Source organism: Nicotiana tabacum, chromosome 22 (assembly GCF_000715075.1).
Source record: "Nicotiana tabacum cultivar K326 chromosome 22, ASM71507v2, whole genome shotgun sequence".
In the NCBI taxonomy this organism is placed as follows: domain Eukaryota; kingdom Viridiplantae; phylum Streptophyta; class Magnoliopsida; order Solanales; family Solanaceae; genus Nicotiana; species Nicotiana tabacum.
In genome coordinates this window covers 75,935,494-75,959,453 of record NC_134101.1, presented here as the reverse complement: position 1 = coordinate 75,959,453, position 23,960 = coordinate 75,935,494, and the positions used below count along the sequence as shown (strand labels likewise).

The 23,960-nt window shown below is 38.2% G+C and overlaps 1 protein-coding gene across 2 annotated transcripts; it reads right to left on the bottom strand.

Annotated features, from left to right (window-relative positions):
- Positions 1–12,507: 12,507 nt before the first annotated feature.
- LOC107819062 (E3 ubiquitin-protein ligase SIS3-like) lies at positions 12,508–18,623 on the bottom strand. Of its 2 annotated transcripts, none has more exons than XM_016645138.2 (10): positions 18,406–18,623; positions 18,225–18,263; positions 17,991–18,057; positions 17,804–17,877; positions 17,235–17,373; positions 17,062–17,154; positions 16,733–16,798; positions 14,099–14,218; positions 13,861–13,974; positions 12,508–13,071 (listed from the first exon to the last, which is right to left on the bottom strand). In XM_016645138.2, exons 1-10 carry the CDS (start codon positions 18,426–18,428, stop codon positions 12,685–12,687), a joined length of 1,122 nt encoding a protein of 373 aa, XP_016500624.1. In that variant the 5' UTR covers positions 18,429–18,623; the 3' UTR covers positions 12,508–12,684. The 2 variants fall into 2 exon arrangements, with proteins under 2 accessions (XP_016500624.1, XP_016500631.1); XM_016645145.2 differs by having other exon boundaries at positions 18,229–18,263.
- Positions 18,624–23,960: the final 5,337 nt, after the last annotated feature.

Sequence of the window (23,960 nt, the reverse complement as noted above, 5' to 3'; positions counted from 1 at the left end):
CTCCTCATCTTCAAGTGCTAAACCATTATAAACAGTTTCATACCAAAATTGAGGACCTCCTAATTTCATAGTAGGATTTAACAATGCAGCAATACCATAAATAGGGGGAATAGGGAAAAAATATTTTTTAAACTTTTTTCTCATGGAATCAATAGCAAGTTGATAAATTTCCCCACCATCTGAAAAATGATCAAACAAATTTGCAAGTTCTGCAATATAAACTAAACAGTTAGAAATAGTAGGATAATATTGCCCAGAAAATTCATTTGTAACAATATGGAATTTTTCTAAAAAATCTACAAGCATTTTAATATTAGCCCAATCCGCATTTGTAAGGTGCTCATCATCATCACTTACATGAGCATTAAACGTTGAGTTTATGGGGTTTCTATATTCATATGCAATAACTAAACTTTCATACATGTAATTCCATCTAGTTGGACAAGGTTTAGGAACCTTTCTTTCTCTTAGGCCAAATTCATCGCATCTTTTAAAATATTCTCTAAGTCTACTTCTACGATTTGAATAAAAAAGCCAATTAAGAGCCATTTTAACTTTTTCAATTTCAACATTTAAAATTCGCATGTCATCACCCACAGTTAAATGGTAAATATGACAGATACATCTAACATGAAAAATATTACTAAATACAGGACTTAGTATCGTGGTAAGCAAGGCTACAGCATTTGTGTTACTAGTAGCATTATCCATTGAAACTGATATTATTTTATCACTAATGCAAAAATATCTACAAATATCCGCAATCGTGCTAGAAATAAACTGCCCTGTGTGACGTGAATTAATTATTCTATAAGCAATAATGCGCTTTTGCATTATCCAATGCTCATCAATCCAATGACTGGTAACAGTAAGGTAATCACAGTCATTACCACTTCTACCAATATCAGTTGTAATAGCAAGACGACAATTTATATGAGTAAATAAATAGCGCAAATATTGTTCATATTCATGTTTATATTTATAAATATCACTCTTTACGGTTGTGCGAGGAAAACCTTTATAAGTAGGATTAAAAAATTTTCTAATACAATGCATAAAGTGGGGGTTAGAAGGAAAACTATAGGGTAAGCACATAACAGTGACCATTTTTGCCAATTCTTCCCGATCTTTTTTTGGATCATAATATAAAATACCACCGGTAACAGTGTTAATTCCCGGTTAAAATTGATTTGACCCGGTACTAAGGTCAGCCTGACTAGGTGCACTTGTCCCCTCAGCCAAAGCTTTCATACGAAGATATCTAGCTTTATCTTGAGGGTGTAGCAATATGTGTCTAGCCAAACTTCCAAACTTCCCCTCCCCCCCGACTTCCAACATATTGAAAAACTAACTCTTTGCCACAAGTTTTACACTTAGCCTTATTTTTTTCTCTTAGTTGAGTAAAAAATTGCCAAACAAGAGATGTTTCTGCCCGTTTAGGAGGTTGTCTAGAAAAAGTAGGGGCATTAATAGGAGGGTCAGATGGGGGATCATCTAGATTATTATTAGTTGGGTTAACTTCAGGAGCAGGATTAGTGGGTGTATCATCATCCGGCTGCGTTTCATCAAAATCTATTTCTTCATCATCATTTTCATCAATAGTTGGATTACCATAAAGAGCATTCATATATTCATGGTTTAATTGTTCACCGGATGCTATATTATGGAAAAATTGACTCTCGGTAAATTGTAATAAACTATTATCGCTATCAAAAATAGGAGGTGTAGGACGGGTAACATGTTTGGGTCGTGGAGCCGGGGGAAGTGGAGGAGGAACATATTGGCCACTAGATTCACCACTCTTCGATTTTCCATTATTTTTACTAAACATATTTTTTAAGGAATAAGCCATCTTACCTAATCAAGCAAAGTAAATAAAACAAACAAAATTATAATATTAAAACTTAAGAGTTGGAACGAGTTTACCGAATTGACGAACAACTTGTTGGAAATTGATTATCGTTGAAGACTTCAATTCACCAACTTCACAATTGTTTCACAAATTGTAACAATAAAGTAAGCAATAGTAGAAGTAAATTAGAGAGAGATTGTGATAGATTGATGATTTTGTAAGAAAAAATGAAATAATGATGGGGTATTTATAGTTAAAAATAGGGAAAAAGTGTAATTATAAAAAGTTTGGGATTAAAACAAAGTTGAGGGGTTAAATGGCTATTTCATAAATAGCCAACGGCTATTTTTTACAGTCCAGCATTTTTTTAAAAAAAAAAAATAGCCGTTGGGCCCGCTAAGGGGACCGGGCCAGTCCCGGTCCGGTCCCGGGCCCTGGCGGGCCAAACGGTCCCGGGCTTGGCGGGCCCAATCATAGGACCGGCCCACAAGACCGGACCAGGCCCGCTAAAATCGGACCAAACGGTCCTGGGCCGGTCCCGGGCCTGGACCGGCCCACTTGCCAGGCCTATCCGGAATAATATGTACATTGCCGAGGGTCGAGTGGCACGAACCATAGATGCATCTATATACTGCCGAGGCGTTCGGCCCAATCCACAAGAAAAGGAAGGAAGTTACTGAATTACAAGACACGTGTTTATAACACCGTATGTGAGTACAAAAATGGATATAATCATTATCGTTCCTCAAATAACTCGCCCACAACTCAAGTGTTAAGGCTTGGTCTAATATACATAAAATTATTTCTAAATCATGAGTTCAAATAATTCAAATGTTACAGGATAAGATCCTAAGTGTACCCGGACATAACCATGTTATAGCTACGTCCGGACTCTCGTCACTTCGTACGTACGTAGCACCCACAACTAGTTGCACATAACAAATAATAACACCTAGGGAGTGGTTTTCCCCTCACAAGGTTAGACAGGAGACTTACCTCGCTCCGAAGTTCCAAAATCAGCTCCAAGGTCTCTCTATCACCTCAATCCCAAGCCCGTCGATCCAAAACTATTCAAACAATGTGCAAACCAATCAAAAGATACTCTAATACCCATAATTAATCAATTTAAATAATTCCCAACTCAAAAGTCTATAAAATCAACCCTCAGGACCACGTGCCCGGATTCTGAATAATATCGAGGATAAACTTCACCCATAACACCACGAACTCAAATATATAATTTATACCCAATTTCGTTGTAAAGATCCAAAAACACTTAATTCTAAGTTTTCTACCAAAAACCTCACAATTTCTACTAATTCCATGTTTAAAATCCATTTGCATACCATTTATTTAACTTATAATAGGTGGGAATCACTTACCTTGCATTGCTTGATGAACATCTCCCCTTGAAGCTCTCCAAAATTGCCCCAACTAAGTGAAAAATGGAGGAAAAATGGGCCAAGTCCCGCTTTTATAAAAACCTTACTGCCCAGCGACTTTCCGCACCTACGGAAAATCCATCGAAGGTGCGGTTCCCTCCAAGCCAGGTGAAAACCACTTCTGCGGACCATTTTACGCTTCTGCGCGACAGCTTCTGCGGTCCACCACGCACTTATGCGCTCTTGCATGTGTGGATGCCCCTCCGCTTCTGCGACCCAGGTGCCTCTCACCTTTTCCGAATCCGCGGAGCTCCCCTCGCATCTGCGGGCTCGAAGAAACGGAAATACACTCGCATCTGCGGCCATCCCATCTAGTCCAAAGGTCGCTTTTGCGGTCATAGTGCCGCTTCTGCGGCTCCGCACCTGCGGCCAAAACCCCGCAGGTGCGGTTACACTAGATGTGCTGCCACCAGCCTTTTCATAAGGCCAAAATCAATCTGTTAACCATCCGGAATTCACCCGATGCCCCTGATACCTCGACCAAATATACCAGACAATCCTCAAATATCATACGAACTTAGTCGAGTCTTTAAATCACATCAAACAATGCTAAAACCACGAATCGCAACCCAATTCAAGCTTAATGAACTTTAGAAGTTCAAACTTCAACATACGACACTGAAGCCTACCAAATCAGGTTCGATTGAACTCAAATTTTGCACAAAAGTCATAATTGACATTACAAACCTACTCCCACTTCCAAAATTGGAATCCAACCGCAATATCGAAAAGTCACTCATGGTCAAACTTCCCAAATATCATCCAATTTCCAACTTTCGCCAATTGATGCCGAAATAACCTATGGATCTCCAAATCAACATCCGGACATGCTCCTAAGACCAAAATCATCATACGAACCTGTTGGAACCTTCAAATCCTAATTCTAAGGTCGTTTACTCACAAATCAAACCTTAATCAATTCTTCCAACTTAAAGCTTTCAAAATTAGAATTTTCTTCCCAAATCAACCCGAACTTCCCGAAATTCAATTCCGACCGCACGTACAAGTCATAATACCTGAAAAGAAGCTACTCAAGGCCTCAAACAACCGAACGACACACTAGGGCTCAAAACGATCGGTCGGGTCGTTACATTCTCCCCCACTTAAACATATGTTTGTCCTTTAACGTGCTAAGGACTGCTCCGGAGTTGCCCAAAATCATTGTTTAACACCCCATGCACCTACCTGTGCCACCACATTCCAGTTGAATACATTAGCTCGAGCCAGACTGAAAATTCTCTCTATAACCTTAGCTAACAAGCTTTAGAACCAAGTTCCAACTTTCGAATTCCTTTATAAGGACTGATTCTAGCACACGAACACCGTACCAATCACCACACACTGTACCAACATATGTTCATGCACCCATGCTGAAATTATACCATGCACCACATAAGTCGGTGGTCCATACTAACATCCTCCGACCACAATAGCTGTAATTTCACAAATCCGATGCCCGCAATACATCTCATGACGTACATAAATCCTGTTCCAAATCTCGCAATACTGCCATGACGAAAAAGACGTGTAGAAACCCATAACCACCTATCGAATCAACAATTCATGGAGTCTCTCCTCCTGACAAGAACTATTACCTCATTCTGAATTGAATAACGATATTTTCTCAAGGTCGTTTACTCACAAATCAAACCTTAGTCAATTCTTCCAACTTAAAGCTTTCAAAATTAGAATTTTCTTCCCAAATCAACCCTGAACTTCCCGAAATTCAATTCCAACCACACGTACAAGTCATAATACCTGAAGAGAAGATACTCAAGGCCTCAAACTTTCGAACGACGTGCTAGGGCTCAAAACGATCGGTCAGGTCGTTACATTCTTCCCCACTTAAACATACGCTCGTCCTTTAACGTGCTAAGGACTGCTCCCGATTCCAAGGTCGTTTACTCACAAATCAAACCTTAGTCAATTCTTCCAACTTAAAAGCTTTCAAAATTAGAATTTTCTTCCCAAATCAACCCCGAACTTTCCAAAATTTAATTCCGATCACACGTACAAGTCATAATACCTGAAGCGAAGCTACTCAAGGCCTCAAACCGCCGAACGGAACGCTAGGGCTCAAAACGATCGGTTAGGTCGTTACATTCCCCCCCCCCCACTTAAACATGCGTTCGTCCTTGAACGTGCTAAGGACTGCTCCGGAGTTGCCCAAAATCATAGTTTAACACCCCCTGCACCTACCTGTGACACCACATTCCAGTTGAATACATTAGCTCAAGCCAGACTGAAAATCCTCTCTATAACCTTAGCTAACAAACTTTAGAACCAAGTTCCAACTTCCGAATTCCTTTATAAGGCCTGATTATAGCACACGAACACCGTACCAATCACTACACACTGTACCAACACATGTTCATGCACCTATGCTGAAATTATACCATGCACCACATAAGTCGGTGGTCCATATTAACATCCTCCGACCACAATAGCTGTAATTTCATAAATCTGATGCCCGCAATACATCTCATGACGTACATAAATCATGTTCCAACTCTCACAATACTACCACGACGACAAAGACGTGTAGAAACCCATAACCACCTATCGAATCAAAAATTCATGGAGTTTCTCCTCCTGACAAGAACCATTACCTCATTCTGAACTGAATAACGATATTTTCTCACTAATGTACCTTATATAAATCTGATTGCACTAACTTCACATCCAAAAATATCATCTCACCCAGTACAAGCTGCTCATGCAATAAACCATCTCCAACACTACAAAAAATCTTATATGTCGCCCACAATGCGCCAACAAGCTACAACTCGAATGTGATACATAAGGAAGAATGATCTCTGGGGAAAGACTACCCTGCATGTGAAACGAATAAAATGGCCGAATAGATGCCATGAACCCACCTCAGGGGTGAAAAACAAGACACATAAAATAAGCGTAAGGAGCTATGCTCAACATCTCGTTGTTGTGGCGTGCAACCCGATCCAACATGTCACTATTGCGGCATGCAACCCGATCCACATAACCTGTTCGTGGCAGCGTGCCATTAGATCCACAAGTAATAATCACAAAGAAAACACACATACCAGGCCGTAACGCTTATACTTACGAAATGCCCTAATATCAACCACAAGGACGCCAAGTGCATAATACGAATCCCGGGGAGACGGATAGAGCCACACGCTACAAAACCCAAGCACGACTAAGGTGCAATGAATGACCTGCATCTCGAGAGTCATCCTACTCACATAACACCACAAGCAACACGGGACCTCAACACGTGTGCGAATAATCAAGTCGCCTCACAACCCACATGGCACAATAGAGATTTACATGGGATAGTTGACGACGGAAATAACATCTGATTCCCGATGACTCCTCCATAAGCAATGCTATGATGAACGAACACATCTGACCTGACGCAGGGCACGCACTCACATTAGTCCCACCAACGGACCTCACACTGATATTGATCATACCTTGTTGGGCCAATAACTGTCCAAAGATCCATAATGGACCTATTCATGACACATAATAACAACCGTCAAATCCGAAACAAACTCACACGGTCCATAACCTAAGGAGTAGAATGCCTCTGAGGCATAAACTCTCGCATTAACGGTAGTACCATAATCTTCATACTTGGTTTCAATCCTTATCAATCAAGTGACTAATATGTTACTCTGATATAGATTTCCCCGTGGGATACTCTCACACGACCTTTCGCACCAGGTAGAAAAGTTTGCACATCCCCACCACCAACCATTCTAATCTATGAAATAATTCACCATCCGCAACATAATGTCTCTTCCACAGAACACATTTCTCAGGCGACACTAAGATAGCACCAGCTTACTCTAAACATCTGAATTCTCCCCTGCTCATCCGAGCTCGTGACATTCTTATCAACACCGAACCGCAACCTTGATCCTCAACTTCTAATTCCCATGCCGCTCACTGCACCCATCATGCTGTTACGCGATAATACACGCATTCACCATAACCCTTGAACTACTAGTAGATTAACCACTTCATTGGCTAGAAACCTTTCACTTAGCTCATTTCAGAAGAACCACTGCAACACGCAACTGAATTCTCAAATCGCAGAAAAATACAACCTCAAGTTGTGATCTAAACCGTCATAATTCTTCGAGAATCCATTTACACAACAAAGCCATCGAAATCAAATACTTCTCAAATCAATCAGGTCATGGTGGATGTTAAGCCCGCACGTACAACCACAAACCTCATGTATGACTTCACACGCCGAAGGAACTGATCATTGCCACAATCATGCCGACTCATCCATTACTAACCGACCCAACTCCCTTCAATTTACTCTTGACCTAACGTAGAAATATAATAGCCCCAATTCACAACGTAACGAACTCAACCCGCACTTATCCCGAGTAACCCGAACCGTGAGACCACATAGTCTCAATACCCATGAACCACCCCATACCTTTCTCAAGCGCACAATAGCACCTCCAACTGGTACACCAAGTTTGCAAGACCTTCCACGAATCCGAAGCTATTTCTTTCTTTACTCCAATACTACACTGCATACCCAACGATGACATAGAACATTCCAAGTTCCGTTCGCAATCCACTGCAAAAACTCGGTCCTTAAACTACACAACGGACCCGAAACCCTTAGGCACTGTACTTAAATTAAATTCTTGAATCCACTAGGACCGTTGTTGAGAGTCACCCACTCTGACCTGATCCCGAACATAACCGAACTGAATTCTTTTCCTTGTACAATACATCCATAAGAAGCATAAACTCTAAGTCTTCCCAAATCTTGCACCTCAATCGATAAGGCAAAGTATAGCACACATTCATCGAGTTCCTTGTTCGAATTACTTCTGGCATTTCCTTTTCCCTAGTCATAATTAATCATCCAGTGCATCGATAACCATAAACCGCACAAGCATACAACCACGCAATCCAATCGTAGACGGTGGGGCTCCCCCACTTAGCTTTAAACTACCATCACATAATGTAGATCCCACAATATATCCTCCTTCTCATTTACCATGATCCCATATCGTTAACCGCCAAAGTTCTTGTAGGTTCTTATTAAACTTTTCATGAACATCTCGAATTATCAGCCATAATCGCATATTCGACCTCTTACTAGGTAGCAAGTAGAATTCTTCGCAGAAGCTTCATCAACATCACGCAACCACTAACCTGCTTATAGGAGATAATCCACTTGTGGAATTCCTTACCGACATCTCCCAACGGCGCTGCACTGAGTATAACTACCACAAAATCAGTAAATCCTCCTGAGCTCACGCTCGCCCACCAGCTATATAAGTCTGGTCCCTCCCTATTGACATAAACTGAAAGTTCAACAATTCCTTCTGAACTCAAGTCATATTGCATATGGAACGATAATCAAATCCCCACACCCCTCTTCATTCCAGGCAAACTCTTTTCTGTCATATTCAATATTTCTTCATACTGTGACCACCATTCTAAATAAAATCCGTAGGCCAAATAACCTTCCATCATGATTCCCAAACTGTTTTACACTTTCACAAGGTACGCGGCTATCCTACCATAGAATCCATCTGCTAATCCGCCATTCTTACTTCGGTTAAACCATCTCCTTTAAACAACTTCTCAACCTCTGCTTCTCATACTTAACCTGCTAGTAACACTTCCCGCCATGTCTTCCCTTATACTTTGCTGCCCAAATGTTGAATCAAATAAAAAATACATCTATGTAGCAGTTGAACCAATAAAATGTTACCAACTCTAAGCTTCCTAGAAGATCATCTCCCTCGAGCTATCGACATTAGAAATACCAATTCAATTCAGAGCCGCTACACACCGCTATCTCTGACAACCACGTCTTAGGCACTGTTTCGCAACACCCTGCCTTGAAGGCAAAAATCAAAGAAAACTGTAACACCCGCGAACCGTAGTGCGTTCAAACAAGGACGGCGACACCGCACCATAATGTAAATTCCACCACGCTCGAAAATATCCAGTCTCGGTACTTTATCAACCAAACATGGACATCTATAATCTGCTTGCCTTTCCTCTATTGGAATTAAATGTTGAACCCCTTAATCATGCACTGAGAGATCCTCTCTTCAAGCCATTCACTGCCTCAACACATAAATGAGCATCTTACCATTACGCCATCATTGTATGATAACAACACATAGACATCATAGCAATCCGTGCACGGTCTCCAAACCATGGAAAATACAGATACTGAGCTGGAATAAAAGAACATCCTTCCCCAAGACGATGATAATAGCCTGCCCGAACATGCGGGGAAAACTTCCTGCACCACGTCTGCAGTACCACTACAACTCCTCGATGCCCAATTGATAACAAATGCCTAAATGGAAAGCCACACCTGCGATGGGAATGTCCGCAGGTGCGGAGCCGCAGAAGCGGCTAAAAGGCCACAGAAGCAGAAGGTCGTCTGGGCAGAGATGTTTTTATAAAAACGGGATTTGGCCCATTTTCACTTGGTTGGGGCGATTTTTGGAGAGCTTCAAGGGGATATTTTCATCAATCAACATAAGGTAAGTGATTCCCACCTATTAGAAGTTAAATATATGATTTATATGTGGATTATAGCATGGAAATTAGTAGAAATTGTGGGATTTTGGTAGAAAATCTAGAATTGGTATTTTTAGATTTTAACCACAAAATTGGACATGGGATTTGGGATAAGTTATATATTTGAGTTCGTGGTGTTATGGGTAAAGTTTATCTTCGAAAATTTTCGAAATCCGGACACGTGGCCCGAGGGTTGATTTTATAGACTTTTCGAGCGGAGTTGGAAATTAATATAAATTAATCAATTATGGGTATTGGAGTATATTTTGATTGGTTTGCACATTTGTCTGAATAGTTTTGGATCAACGGGCTTTGGTTTGAGGCGGTTGAGGGACGTTGGAGCCGGTTATGGACCTTCGGAGCGAGGTAAGTCTCATGTCTAACTCTGTGAGGGGGAAACTACCCCTAGGTGATGTATTTGTTATGTGTTACTTGCTGTGGGGGCTACGTACGCACCATGTGACGAGATTCTGTGCGTAGATACATTTATGTTATGTCCCGGTAGACTTAGGTTTCTGCCATGCTATAACTATACTATTTGAGTTGTCTCTTGCCTATTAAACTCCTTCATATTACGTTGCGACTTGAGACTAGACTTATGTAGAGTGAGTGACTTCCTATCGTAGAGATTCGACGGGCTTCATGATAAGCCGCAGATTAATTGTACTCTCCTTAAGAAATTCTCCCGCGTTATGCGTTCTCATCGAAAGGTTCCCTTAAGATCTATAACTCACACAACTATTCATGAGTGGGGTCAAGGACCCGTCAAAACTTCTTATTCTAATGGGATCGGGTCGTTCGCCTCGGCATGATAGATACATCTATGGTTCGTGCCGTTCGACCCTCGGCAATGCTCACACTATAATGGATCGGGCCGTACGCCTCGGCAGAATTTATGTACCACACTCTCATGGGAGCTGGCCGTTCGCCTCGGCAATAAAATAGATGTATTTATGGTTTGGCAATGTTATGATGGATCGGGTCGTATGCCTCTGAATTTCTATAAAAATACTTTTATGAAACCATGCGTAATAATTGGCAAAAAGTCAGCATATCTATGAGCTTTTCCTGATTGAACTGCGATGACCTATCTGGTAAGGTCCATTATGTATACTCCGATTGAGGAGGTAGCTACTAGCTGAGAGTTTGAGTTATTGCTGAGTGGAGGATTGTACCACGTGTTATGTTTGTTACTTCGTTTATTTCCTCTAATTCACATTTGTTTACTTCTATTATATCTGTCTTATTGGACCACTAGTAAGTGTCGATGTCGACCCCTCGTCACTACTTCTCTGGGGTTAGGCTAGATACTTACTGGGTACGCATTGATTTACGTACTCATACTACACTTGCTGCACTTTTTGTGCTGGTAGGCATATGTCTGGTGGTCTTTGGGCCCAGAGGCGCGGCCATTTTGGGAACTTTACCGTGAGCTGCATTTCATGTTACGATCCGCAGCCTGCAGAGTCTCCGTCAGAGTTATTTATATTTTTCTGTCTAACTTGTATTCCAGACAGATATTGTATTTTATTATATTTTCTAGTTGATACTCATGCACTTGTGACACCGGATTTTGGGGGTTCCTACAGGTTATTCGCTATTATAGTTCGTGTAAATTCTATTTCACACTATTTCATTAATAAAAAATTATGATTTTAAGGTACTAGAATGAGTAATTTAAGTTGACTAATCATTGTTGACTTGCTTGACGGCGGTGTTAGGCGACATTACGACCACCGGTGGATTTTGGGTCGTGAGAGATAGTGCAAGGATACTTATATTTTTAAATTTATTTAAAAATAAATAAATTAAATTATTAAATAATACTCAAAAATATTATTAATAGATTTAAATAATGAAAGAGATCCAAGTAAGAGGATAATAGTATAAAAATACATTAAATTTCAAGAATAAATTTTTTTACATTTATTGATGATTAATAAAAGGGTAATAAACAAGACTAGAAAAAGATCACATTATATTATAATAATATTAAGTAATAAATAATGCAAAAACTATAAGCAAGGAACAAACAAGAGAAAACAATTATGTCTAAAAATGTAGAAGGATAAGCCTATTTGAATTTGAGATAAAAATAAAGTGGTAGTAAGAATTTTATTAAAATAATAGAATTTAATGTGCTCAAACAAAACAGATCACAACGTTACATGTATAATATTCTTTAATATTTACCGTAAAATATAATATAAGTGTCAAAATCAAGGGGTTGGATTATTACGAATATACAAAAAGAAAACAAATTATCCACTAAGAGATTTGAAAAATGATTTCATGTCCTGCTTCTTAATTAATATCTAATAATAATTTATAATTTCTCTATAGAAGGTTTAGTTTTAAAATTATTTGCACATAATTCGAGTTTATGTCTTCGCATGGGTACTAATACTAGTACTACAATTAACAACCAGACTTCGACTTTTACTGATTTTTTTTTTTTTTTAAACTTTTACTGATTGAAATTCAGCTTAGAAGGTTCATTTATTTCATAGCATTGACAAAAAAGACACAGAACAAACACTGTGCAAGATTTTTTAAGCTAATATGGATCAAACTCGTTGTGAACAAACATATATGAGAGAGAGTTCGGGAGATTATTAAACTAACTCATACCAGAACAAACTCGCCACGAGCATAAATCATTGCCACCACATTTCCTTCCATCAAATGCATTTTAGCTTTTCAATCCATGAATTTTGATTACAATGAGAAACCAATGTTGGAACACTCAACAATGGCTAGGAGTTGTTACAAATCGCCAAGTTAGACATTTCAGCCTGTTAGGGACCTCCATAGAAGAAATGGTTATTACACCCTTGGGGACTGTTCTACGACAACTTGTGCAGGCTCCATGTTTCCCTGATGATGAGGTGTCAATGCTTGGTTTCTGCTTTCAGCTGTTCCTGAAGTTGCATCTACCTCACTGCCCACGCCAGCGTCCTGTGTGCGCACTGGGCGGAGCAAACCTTGCAATCTCAGCAGGTAGCTCTGGCTGGAGGGTTGGGATCTCATATACCGGGCTTCTGTCACAACGCTGGCTGTTGACCTCTCTAAGTCAGCTCGGATATTGGATAAAGCACTTAGATCAAGATTTGGGAAAACAGAAGAGCGGCATCTAGGGCACTTCACGTTTAGCCGAAGCCACTCGTCAATGCATTCCACGTGGAAGTTGTGAGCACAAGGCAGACCACGAACCTGCATATGATCTTGTAGTAAGAAAAGGTGGCACTAGCGCCTAAACTGAGCACGGATGTAAGCTGTGTGCGCATAAAATATCATACTGGTATAAGGTTGACTTTCTAGGAGAGCTACCATCTCTCTGACACCGCAAGAAGGGCTAAAAGGGAAATAGGGATAGCATATTGAAACATGAAATAAACTTGTCTCTGCTTATGATTATATAAGTTATAACTTAAATCAGCATTCATTCAACGACCGCAATATCCGATATCCCTTGCTCAAGTATAATCAACTGCAGGCCGAGTCATTAAATAATCAATTCTGTTTTCGATAAAGAACTGCCATCTTTGTTAAGTTACAAAAACCTAAAAATCAGTGAATAGAGCAGGCACAACCTTACAATGAACCTAAACAAATCGTCCTTTCTCATCAGTTAAGCTTTAGCTTTTTCTCAGAGTGAGATGGGGATGTGGACCATTAAATGAAAATGAGGTACCTCTAGTTCATTTCTCTAGCAGTCCCACACAATGACATATAATCCACTCCATAAGGATATTAAGGAAATAATTTGACTTCCATATATATTACAGGGCTAGATCAATGGCTAGGTGGTAAATTTTAAATTTGCTAGATATACATCATGGTATGGATTTGAAAACCCTTGAGAATGATATACAAAACGTTAATAACCTCTGTAAAAGCAATATGTTTAAGGGCATGAAGAAAGAAAAAGGGTGTACCATAAATTCTATTTTTTTAAAGGAAAGTACAATGAAGTAGTATTTACACAAAAGACACAGTTACCTCATTTCCCACACGAAACTCTTCCAAACAGATAGGACACTCACAACAGTCAGTAGGAACAGCCTTTAGCCTGAACTTTGGTAGTTCCTGAATGAGTGCTTCCACTGCTTCTCTCTGTGTGCCGAATAAAGAAACAACACCAGTTTAAGATGAGACAAAAGGTCTTCTGTTGACCAGGTGTAGCATGGATATTTATGCCGAGCACTTGCTCCAGCTGTTGATAGTAAATTGTTATTACCTGAGCTTGGGTTAAATAAACTCCTGGATGGTATGAAGTAGCATCTTGGCCCATCCCTCTCATCTCCTGGCCTGTTGCTGTAAACGTCCAATCTGGCACTCTGATCATGTCAACCAACACCTGTGTTGAGACAAATGTTAAGCATGTAAATAGAAAAAAATATCTAATTACTAAATCATTCTATGAAAAGCAAAATCAGCAAATCTATTATTGATGTCAAACTCTGTTATTAAGAAAAGTTGACCTTGGTCTCAACACAATTCCAAAAGTTAGTTCATGAGGTGAGGATTGTCCGAAGCCAATAAAGAGACGACAGTTTATATCCTCAACCAATGTGGGACTATCTCATGCTTGGGCGTCTATAGCGTGGATAATATAACATAAGAACAAAACATTAAGGATGGGTCTGGGAGCCCAACATCGGATAATCCAATCTTAAGAAAAAATAGATCTTGGACCTAACTCAAGCCCAATAGTAAGCCTATACCCTCAACCAATGTGGGACAAACACTACAAAAGTTCAAAACTCTAAAACCTAAAGTTAGTCATAGATTCCAGTTGCACTTAGCGTATAGAAGAAGAAATAAAGCCAATCGGAAATCGGAATAGCTTAAATTATTTGAATTCATTCTTGATGTCGTTATAAAAGTCTTCCTAAAATTAGTTCACCGAAACAAAATTATTAGTAATGCTGATGGGCCCAGTGCACTAACCTCCCGCTATGCGCGGGGTCCGGGGAAGGGTCGGACCACAAGGATCTATTGTACGCAGCCTTACCCTGCATTTCTGTAAGAGGCTGTTTTCACGGTTCGAACTTGTGACCTCCTGGTCACATGGCAACAACTTTACCAGTTACGACAAGGCTCCCCTTCATTAGTACCGCTGATGAGTGAATAGATTTATTAGATTTTAACATGCCAAAGATCTTACAACTAACACTTCTATTTAATTGTAAATCTCCCAGCAGAAATAGTATATATCCAGTAAGGCCACTCAATTTTTTTTAATTTTTTTTTTGAGGTAACAGTGTAAGGCCACTCAGAATTTTATCGTCCTAGTCCTAAAATGACTTGAAATGCAACCACCATCTGAACCTTAAGATGAGACCATTAGTTAACCAAGAATGTCACATGCTTATCAAGATCGATACTGTACAACAAGATCCACAAGACCATGACATCATAACCAAAACGGTAGAGATATAAAAGCGACAACTACAGAGCACAGCCATTAATGTGTTGAAGGAACGGACAGACAGGTGCAGTAGCAGTTCGTGTGGCACAAGTACTAGGATGTTTCCGTAAATCTATTTTTCCAAAAGCACTTTGATTTCGTGCTCAAGTCTTGACTTACACCTTGTACCAGTTTGTGTTTGTAGTTCTTATCAACCTTTCCCACGAAGCAAGTCTTGCTTAGGCGACCTTTTCAGTTTCTTTGAGATGCTTTATTCGTCTTATCAAAAGAGATCACAGATAGATTCGTGCTTTCATCAATTCCATATATGCCCCATCAACTTAAGTGGCTCTTTGAGACAGTTGCTAGCTCAAAACTTCAACAGAAGCACCAAGAAAGATCCATGTTATCTCTTCCTTGTATTGGGCGACAACTAATTTTACCCAGTGTTATCAAAGGCGCGCTTAAGCCCTAAAGCGAGGCTCAGAACATGTTGAGCGCTTCGCTTCGCTTAATGGGTGCTTCAGTGTTGTCATCAAGGCTCTAAGGCATACTTTTCCTTGCTAACGAGCGTAATCCGGAAGAGGCGACATTAAACGATTGATATTTCACTTTATTGTAAACTTTCTTCAATTTCTTTGTCCATATATTTGGTATTCATGGTTATGGATATTAGTCTTGGACTACACATACATATTTGTAGTTTTTCTCCATTTGCGCCTTTCTTCATTAAAGCCCATGCTTTATTTGCGCTTTGCGCTTAAAGCCCAACAGACCTTAGAGCTTTTTTGCGCTTTTTGCCTTTGATAACACTGATTTTACCGACGTCAAATCATAGATAAGTAGACTCAGAAACCTAAATAAATTTGAATATCATTGAAGTGCATTAATCCCCATGAGATATTAGAAAAATGTATACCCCTTTGATTTCCTTTTTCCTTTGAATTATTAATAGCTTTACGCGAGGGGGGCGGTGGAAGGCGGTTTTGGAAACTTCACTGCCCACAATTCTGAAATCAAATGGGAGCACCCATACAAGTACAAAAGCAAGGCAATCAATGCATCAATGGCGTAGCCACATACAATGAAGGGTGGTCAGTTGAACACCCTTCATCAAAAAATTATACTGTGTATATAAGAAATTATATTGCATATATGAATCGAAAATTACTTTTTATACACGTATATTAAATCTTGAACACTTCTTAGCAAAATTCCTGGCTTCGCCACTGCAATGCATGCTACAATCATTATTTTCTCACCTCCAGACAAGAAAATGGAATTTCAAGAACCTTAAAGGCAAAATTAAGTTAATATGGACATATTGTAAGAGTCACTACAAAATTGTAGCAAAAAATAACAGTGATAATAAAATAAAGAAAGAACAACCTACTATCAACAGCTATTTGTATATGCATGTCAAAATAGTCGCTTTGATAGAACATAGATTCTAAAGCATACCCCGAATTCAGAAGTAGGAATTCCTTGTTGAGCACGTAATGAATGGGCTTGTCTTCTAGTTAACCACTGCAGAGAGAAACTTGAAACTTAATAGATATGGTATCGATATCGATACAAATGCATAAGTGTCATTTGTTAAACTGTACTTCTATTTGTGTACAGACGACAAGATTGCCTCAAGAAAGAATTAGAAATTGGGCTGTGTTGAACGTTACTGTCCTTGTTAGCACTTATCTGTTTCTTGGGAAGAGGTGGGCAACATAGTTGTCCAAACTGAATCGGGTAATTGGTTAAACTTCTTGAAAAAGTTTATAGTTCAGGAAACTAACCTTCCCAGTTGATATGCAAGCTATGCCAAGGAGTCCACAGTAGCTGAATAGCAACCAAATAAGGAAACCCCATTTTTGACCTTCTTCTGGCAACTGAAAGATTTCAACATCATATCAATTTTAGGATTTCCGACCGGAACACCTAAAGTCAATGAAGTCTTACGTGAACTTACACAGTTTCTCGCACTACTGAACCATAAAGTCCCGATAATGGTCCAAGCCCAAAGAAAGGGATACAGGAACAGGGCAAGAATTGAAAGAACAACTATTCTTCCACGAAAGCGAGTATATCTCTGCTGCCAACCCAAATCCCTAAAATTTTATTAACACCAAAAATTCAGTCCTTGTTATCTGAAACCATGACTAATATCAGGTGAGGAAATGACCATAAGATCCATATATTGATCGAAAAGGATTTAATAAAACCTTACTAACTAATTTACTCCATCCATTAGTCCGAGCTTTTGACAAAAAGGTGCAAGAATTGGACATCAAATGTAATTATTTTTCTTCAAAAAGGATACTAGACCCAATCAGAGTAACAACTCTAGGAGGTATTCATATTATATGCACAAAAGAGAACATCATCAACCACCTCAGTAACACTAAGTCACTGATAACAAAATTGGAGGCCTCCTAGTGAAGGAAAACTCCTAAAATTAGCTCAGATTGAAGGAGAAGACTAGAATTGATTTTTCCAAAGAAAAATTAAAATATATATATCCTAGAGAGGAGGCCTTACAATCCCATTCCAGCAGCAAGTCCATTATCAACAAACATCAAGAGCCGGAAAAGAAACACTGTCGTGTAGTCAACCTGGATCAGGAAAAGGGAAAAAACTGAGTATTCCCAAAAATACTACTAAACCAAATATCAGATAAACAAATCATTGATTCAATAGTTATTCAATTAAACATCTTGATACTCACCACAATCCAAATGTGCAAAGGGTATATACAAAGATGGTACCGCTTCCAATTGATCGCTACAATGATTCTAATAAACAAACAGTTAAAGGAAAAAAAAAAGACTCCAGATAAACAATTAAAAAACAAGAACACCAAGATACTAGCCAATGAAACTAAAGATGAGAACCCAATTCAGCAACCGTCGAAATTCCAATTTCGAATATTTAACTCTCAGTATGAATATTGAAAGGATACATACTAGTTGCTAGCATTGACAAGAAGAACCCATCGTACCTGCAAAAATCGTAATTCAACACCAAATATACTCGATAAAGTCAAAATTTGATACGATAGAACACCATATTATACATATAATAAAACAGAAATCTTGAATTATGATTTTACAGTGAAAACGGTAAAAGATTTTAGAACTTACCACTTAAAATCTGCGCCTCTCATTTCACCACGTAAATCTTGAATCTTTTACTCGCGAATTCTGCGACACGCCAAGCATCAATGAGTACGCATACAGCATGTATGGATATAGTAGGGCGGAGCAATTGGAGGGAGATTTCTGTACAGATTTGAAGACTGTCGTGGAAAAGGGAAAGTAAGAACAAGACTGTCTGATGTCAACCTACCAAATTATGCACTACTTTCTTTTATTAAAAGACTCCTATTTTATTTGAGATATTTTATCTTATGATGATAAAAACAAAATAGGGAAAAGGTGCATATACCAATTTACTACGATATATTGTTCGGCCGTATATTGTTAACATTTGCCCCATATATTTTCAAGGGAAAATGGCAAAATATACCCTTTTACTTTAGTATATTGTTCATATCTATCCTCCCTTATACTATCGGGTCATATCTATCCTTACCGTTAGTCAAACTTTTTAAAAATACCCTTCACCCAACGAAAAGCCACTAGATTAATAAAATAATCATTTTAAAAAAATTCATTAACCCATAACCCGTTAAACTCGTCACTTAAAAATACGTAACCTAAATTTTTGAAGTGTCTTAATATATTTTATTTATTTAGAGAGAGTGATGGTGGAAGGTGGTGGAAGTATGATTAGTAAGAACTTATATTTTGGTTATTAGTTGTTCATGGTGGCATTAGGATGTCATGTTATCACTTTCGGATTTTTTTTTTGTGTGTGATTATAATATGGCATCCCTTTGTCTAATGTAACACACTTGATAGTTGGTTTGTAAGTTGGTAACAACTGATATATATTTTAATAATACTTGTATTTGGTTAATACATGAAGGTAGTGTACTTAGGTTGTTAAGTTACTTTTCAACTTGTTGGTGTACTTTCTTTCATTCTTGATGAATTCATTGGACTGTAACTTGATATTAAATTGAATCTTCTCTAATTATTTTTTAATTTTTGTTGATTATAAGTTCAATTGTTACTAAATATTATGAGTATCCCATCGTATATCTTGGAATCTAACTTTAGTTCTTAAGGCGTAATTTGGCAATAATTACTTGTTGCCCAAATGCTTAAAGCAAAATAAGAAAATCATGGTGCATGAATACTCATCAACAAAGGCTCACTGTTGGAGGAAGAAGTACTTCGGTAGCTGCCTTAAGATTTTAGAACTGGCAATCTAATAAGATGCTATAAACATTTAAGTCATGGTGGAAAGAAAATCATGATGAATACTCGGTACAACTCGGCATGGTGGAAAAAATAAAGTAAGAAACTAGAAGAAAAAAGAAAATTGAAAAAGGTAGAATATAATAAGGATATTAAAAGAATTGAGACTCAATGTATAAATGAATATATGGTTACCAGTATTTTTATGTTTTTCACTTCTTGAGTTCAACAAGTGAACACGAAGGAGATGATTAATATGCAAGGAAGAAGTGCAGTAAATAAAAGGGGTTTAACGGGTTATTAATAGGTTTTAAGAAAATATGTATTAATTTGGTGACTCTCCGTTAGGTGGAGGGCATTTTTGAAAAGTTTGACTAACGATAAGGATAGATATGTCCCGATAGTATAACGGATGGTAGATGTGAACAATATACCAAAGTAGAGGAGTATATTGGACCTTTTTCCCTTCTACTTTTTGTCCATCCCCCTACCATTAACAAACTTGATATAATTAATCCTAGTTGTAACGGTCACTCCACTATAGCAGTCAACCCCTCTAATTTTTTGTCTGCATCTTAGTCAACAAGTCCTACCAACTTAATAAGATCCATCTCCATAAACTTGACCCATTCTACCTGTTGACCCAATTATCGTTGGACCTGCTTTACACCACCATTTCCACTACCGAGCTACTCATCGCATGAGCCCTTTAACCCCAAAACCTGTTTCCGCCGTAGCACCGCCTCTGCCGTCGAAACTCTAGCATTACCTCTAGTGACCCCTCAGCAGGGGCGGCTCAAGGATATGCGGGGCATAAGGCCAAAGTTTAATATGGGGCCTAAATTTTTAAAAGATAGTTATAACATACGTTTTATTTGAAATATATTCTTCTAACTTTTTGAAATACAAAGTTGTTAATAATCTTTTTTATAATCGATTTTCTCTAATTATCTTTATTCAATTGATAATATAGCCAGCTCATTTAATTTTTCTTGAGATATTGTTGATATTAGATACTCCCTCCGTTTCAATTTATGTGAATCTGTTTGACTGGACACGGAGTTTACGAAAAATTGAAGATTTTTAGAATTTGTGGTCCTAAACAAGTCATAAAAGGGCTCAGAGTATTTGTGTGGTTATAAAAGCTTCTCATTAAGGGAGAATTGTAAGTTTGAAATAAATTATTTTCAAATTTAGAAATGGGTCATTCTTTTTGGAACGGACCAAAAAGGAAATAAGTTGACATAAACTGGAACGGAGGGAGTAATATTTTATAGAGCAATAGAAGTATAGAATTATTGGAAGTTTAAAAGTAATGTTGAACAGTGGAGCTAATGAAATCTTGTAGAAATAAAGTGAGTAATGAAATATTGAAGAAAGAAGGTGAGTAAGAATATTAAAGAGAAAGACAGAAAATATATAGGGGTTTCTGAAATATAAAGAGAGTGGAGAAAAGAATGATTGACTTGGACATATTAAGAAACGGAGAGTTAATTTTTGTATATATTATCTAATGAAGGAGTAAAACTGAAACGTTGCGAAAACTATTCATCTATCCATTTTTAAATATGTCAAATTATTACTTTATTTACATATCTAAAGAGCTCTATTTTTTTTTATATTAAAAACTCTAATTTTTATTAAAAAATACTAAATATTATTTTTTAAATACCTATAAACCTTTTTTTTTTTTTTTTAAATGGAGCCTTTGTGTGCCTTACCCCTCGTCACGTTAGAGCCGGCCCTGCCCCTCAATTGCCCTTCCTACCTTTTTCATCCATATAACAGTCTTGGAATAATCGGAGGCCTTCGAATCCTTTCTACTGTTTGTGATATTCTTTATGCAAAGTGTAGTACTGTATTCAAGTTAGTGGTGCACTCTCCAAGGAATTTCTGATATATGTAAGACGAGAGAAAAGAGCTCTCCCCCCAACCCCCAACCCCCAGAAAAAAGAATCCAAAAAAAGGAGGAACAAGAGAAGTGTTTCTCTCTTTTCATTGATCTCTAGTCTTCCTAAAATTTACTTGCTTATTCATTTGTTTCCATCTTGTTTTCTGGGTTGATGGGTGAATCACACTGAGTTGAATTTTTGTTTTGCAGCAAATTTCTTCCGTAAGCTGATGGATTCATTTAAAATCTAGAGAATAATGAGAATCTTTACATTATTTTCAAAATAGTAAAAGGAATCAGTTAGTGTTGCCTATTTTTCACTTTCTTTTTTTGTGAGTTCTTCTGCTAAGTAACAGCAGGGACCGTGTACTTAGTTGCTGCAACTTTTAATAGCTCATCTTCTTCATAGGTTTCTTGCTGGGGACGAATTAGTAGCGATTCTGGTGGTGGAAATGGTAGTTTAAGGCATGTCCACCAACTACACTTGGGTCAATTGGGTAGAATGGGTCAAGTTTATGGAGTTATGCCTTTATAAGTTAGTAGGATCTGCTGACTAGGATGCTGACATTGACAAAATATGACAGGGGTCGACTGCTACAGTGGAGGGTCGTTAGGGCTAGGGTAAGTTATAACGAGCGAGAAATATAAACTATATACTATAGTAGAGGGGTAAATTTGAACCTTTTTCCTAAAAAATATGCTACTATTAATTAGCTACGGAGTATTAGTTATACCTAAGTGATACTAACATTTAAGTAAAAATTACTGACACATGATATTTTATTGTATTTGTTTAGATGTTAACTGCAGATAAAAAATTTATTACATGCAATCCTAGGGGTTTAGGCTTTCTGTAGATGCTTAGAAAATGGAAAAGATTATACCAAAGCAAATGGTGTGGTGCATAGTGCACTGAATATAGAGAAAATTACACAGTTTATTTAGAGCAAAAATACTATCAATATTAATTAATTTATGAAATACTACCAATATTAGTCATTACTCATAAAATCCTACCACCATTAGTCCTAAATTCTTTTTTTTTTGGACTAAAAGTTCCTTCCCTGCTTCATTTTCCCCATGATCCATATCAAATCTTATTTGTTGCTTCTTTTACGGAAAAATGAGCGTATAGTATTCAAGTAAAATATATCCTCTTTAGCAATAAAAAGAAAATTAGTATGCAAGGGAAAAGGTCGCATCCCCTTAAGTTCTCAGTATACAAGACAATCATAACAGGGAAAATACATATCTTTTATAAGAAGAAAAAAAATGTGTAATCCCAAACTTTCTAAACGTTCAAGAAATCATAACAGGCCATACAAACCCGGGGAAACAACAGATAACTGTCAATATACCCACACCGATGTTTGTCAATGCCATTCAACTTTGACATATGGGTCTAACCTCTGCTCAATCCTGCTCTTTACGCCTACATGTATCTAGAAATGCTGGTACTTGAAGATCATGACCTAGGGAAGGTACTGCTGATAATACTGTTGTTGACCTTGAAGGCTGAGTAATAACACTTTTGCTCCTTTGTTTGAATTTTGGGTAATTCATCTCCTTGTGGTCAACAACACCACACTGATAGCCTACACTAGAACCATATTGGCATGCCCCTGAACCTCTTTTGTCTTTTCCCACATCGACTATAACGAGATCGAGACGACCTCTTTTGTTTCATACTACTCTGAATCTGTGGGCCCAGTGCCCTAGAACTTTGACCCTGTTTTGGATTTTTTCTGGTAAGATTGGTAGAACCACCTATTTTTCCTTCAAGTAATATTCCTCAAGATTTTTTTTTCCACAAGGGCAACAAACCCTATCTCGGGTACAACAGATGTTTTCTTATTACAATAATAATATTCCCTGCATCGGGTAATAGTTACTGGAGTAGCGCTCCTTACATGTAGCCCAACTTGGGTAATCGGCACGATGAATCTTTTCTTATACTTTTGCTCCAAAAGCAACTCTGCTTGGGTTCGGAATGGTATTAGCAGGAGTGAAACAAGAGCATATCCTTTCGAAACTGGAACTTCAAATATACGTACGGCTCGGTCCATTCTTTCCATGAGTCCCTGTGGAATATGGTCTACACTGGACGGCTCTTATCTAAATATAATAATGCATTGTCAAAATTTAACTTTCCTCTTCCTCTCCCTTATAGACGAGGCATATGTGGTAGAAATGAAACAATCACGAGTCTGGATGATCTCTTAAAACATAGCTTTATCGATATAAGACATGAAGAAAGGGTAACATTTTCTAAATACCCGGTAGACTCCTAATTATAAGTATTGCGCGCAACACACCCATAAGTAGCACTCGACTAGACACGGCTTTATAGACTCCCTATGAAACAAACCTACCCTGATACCAAGTTTGTCACGTCCCAAATCTAGATGAAGCGGACCGGCACCCAGTGCCTTAACTTGACCGAGCAAACTATCACTACTAGAAATCCGGTAAAAACCGACCA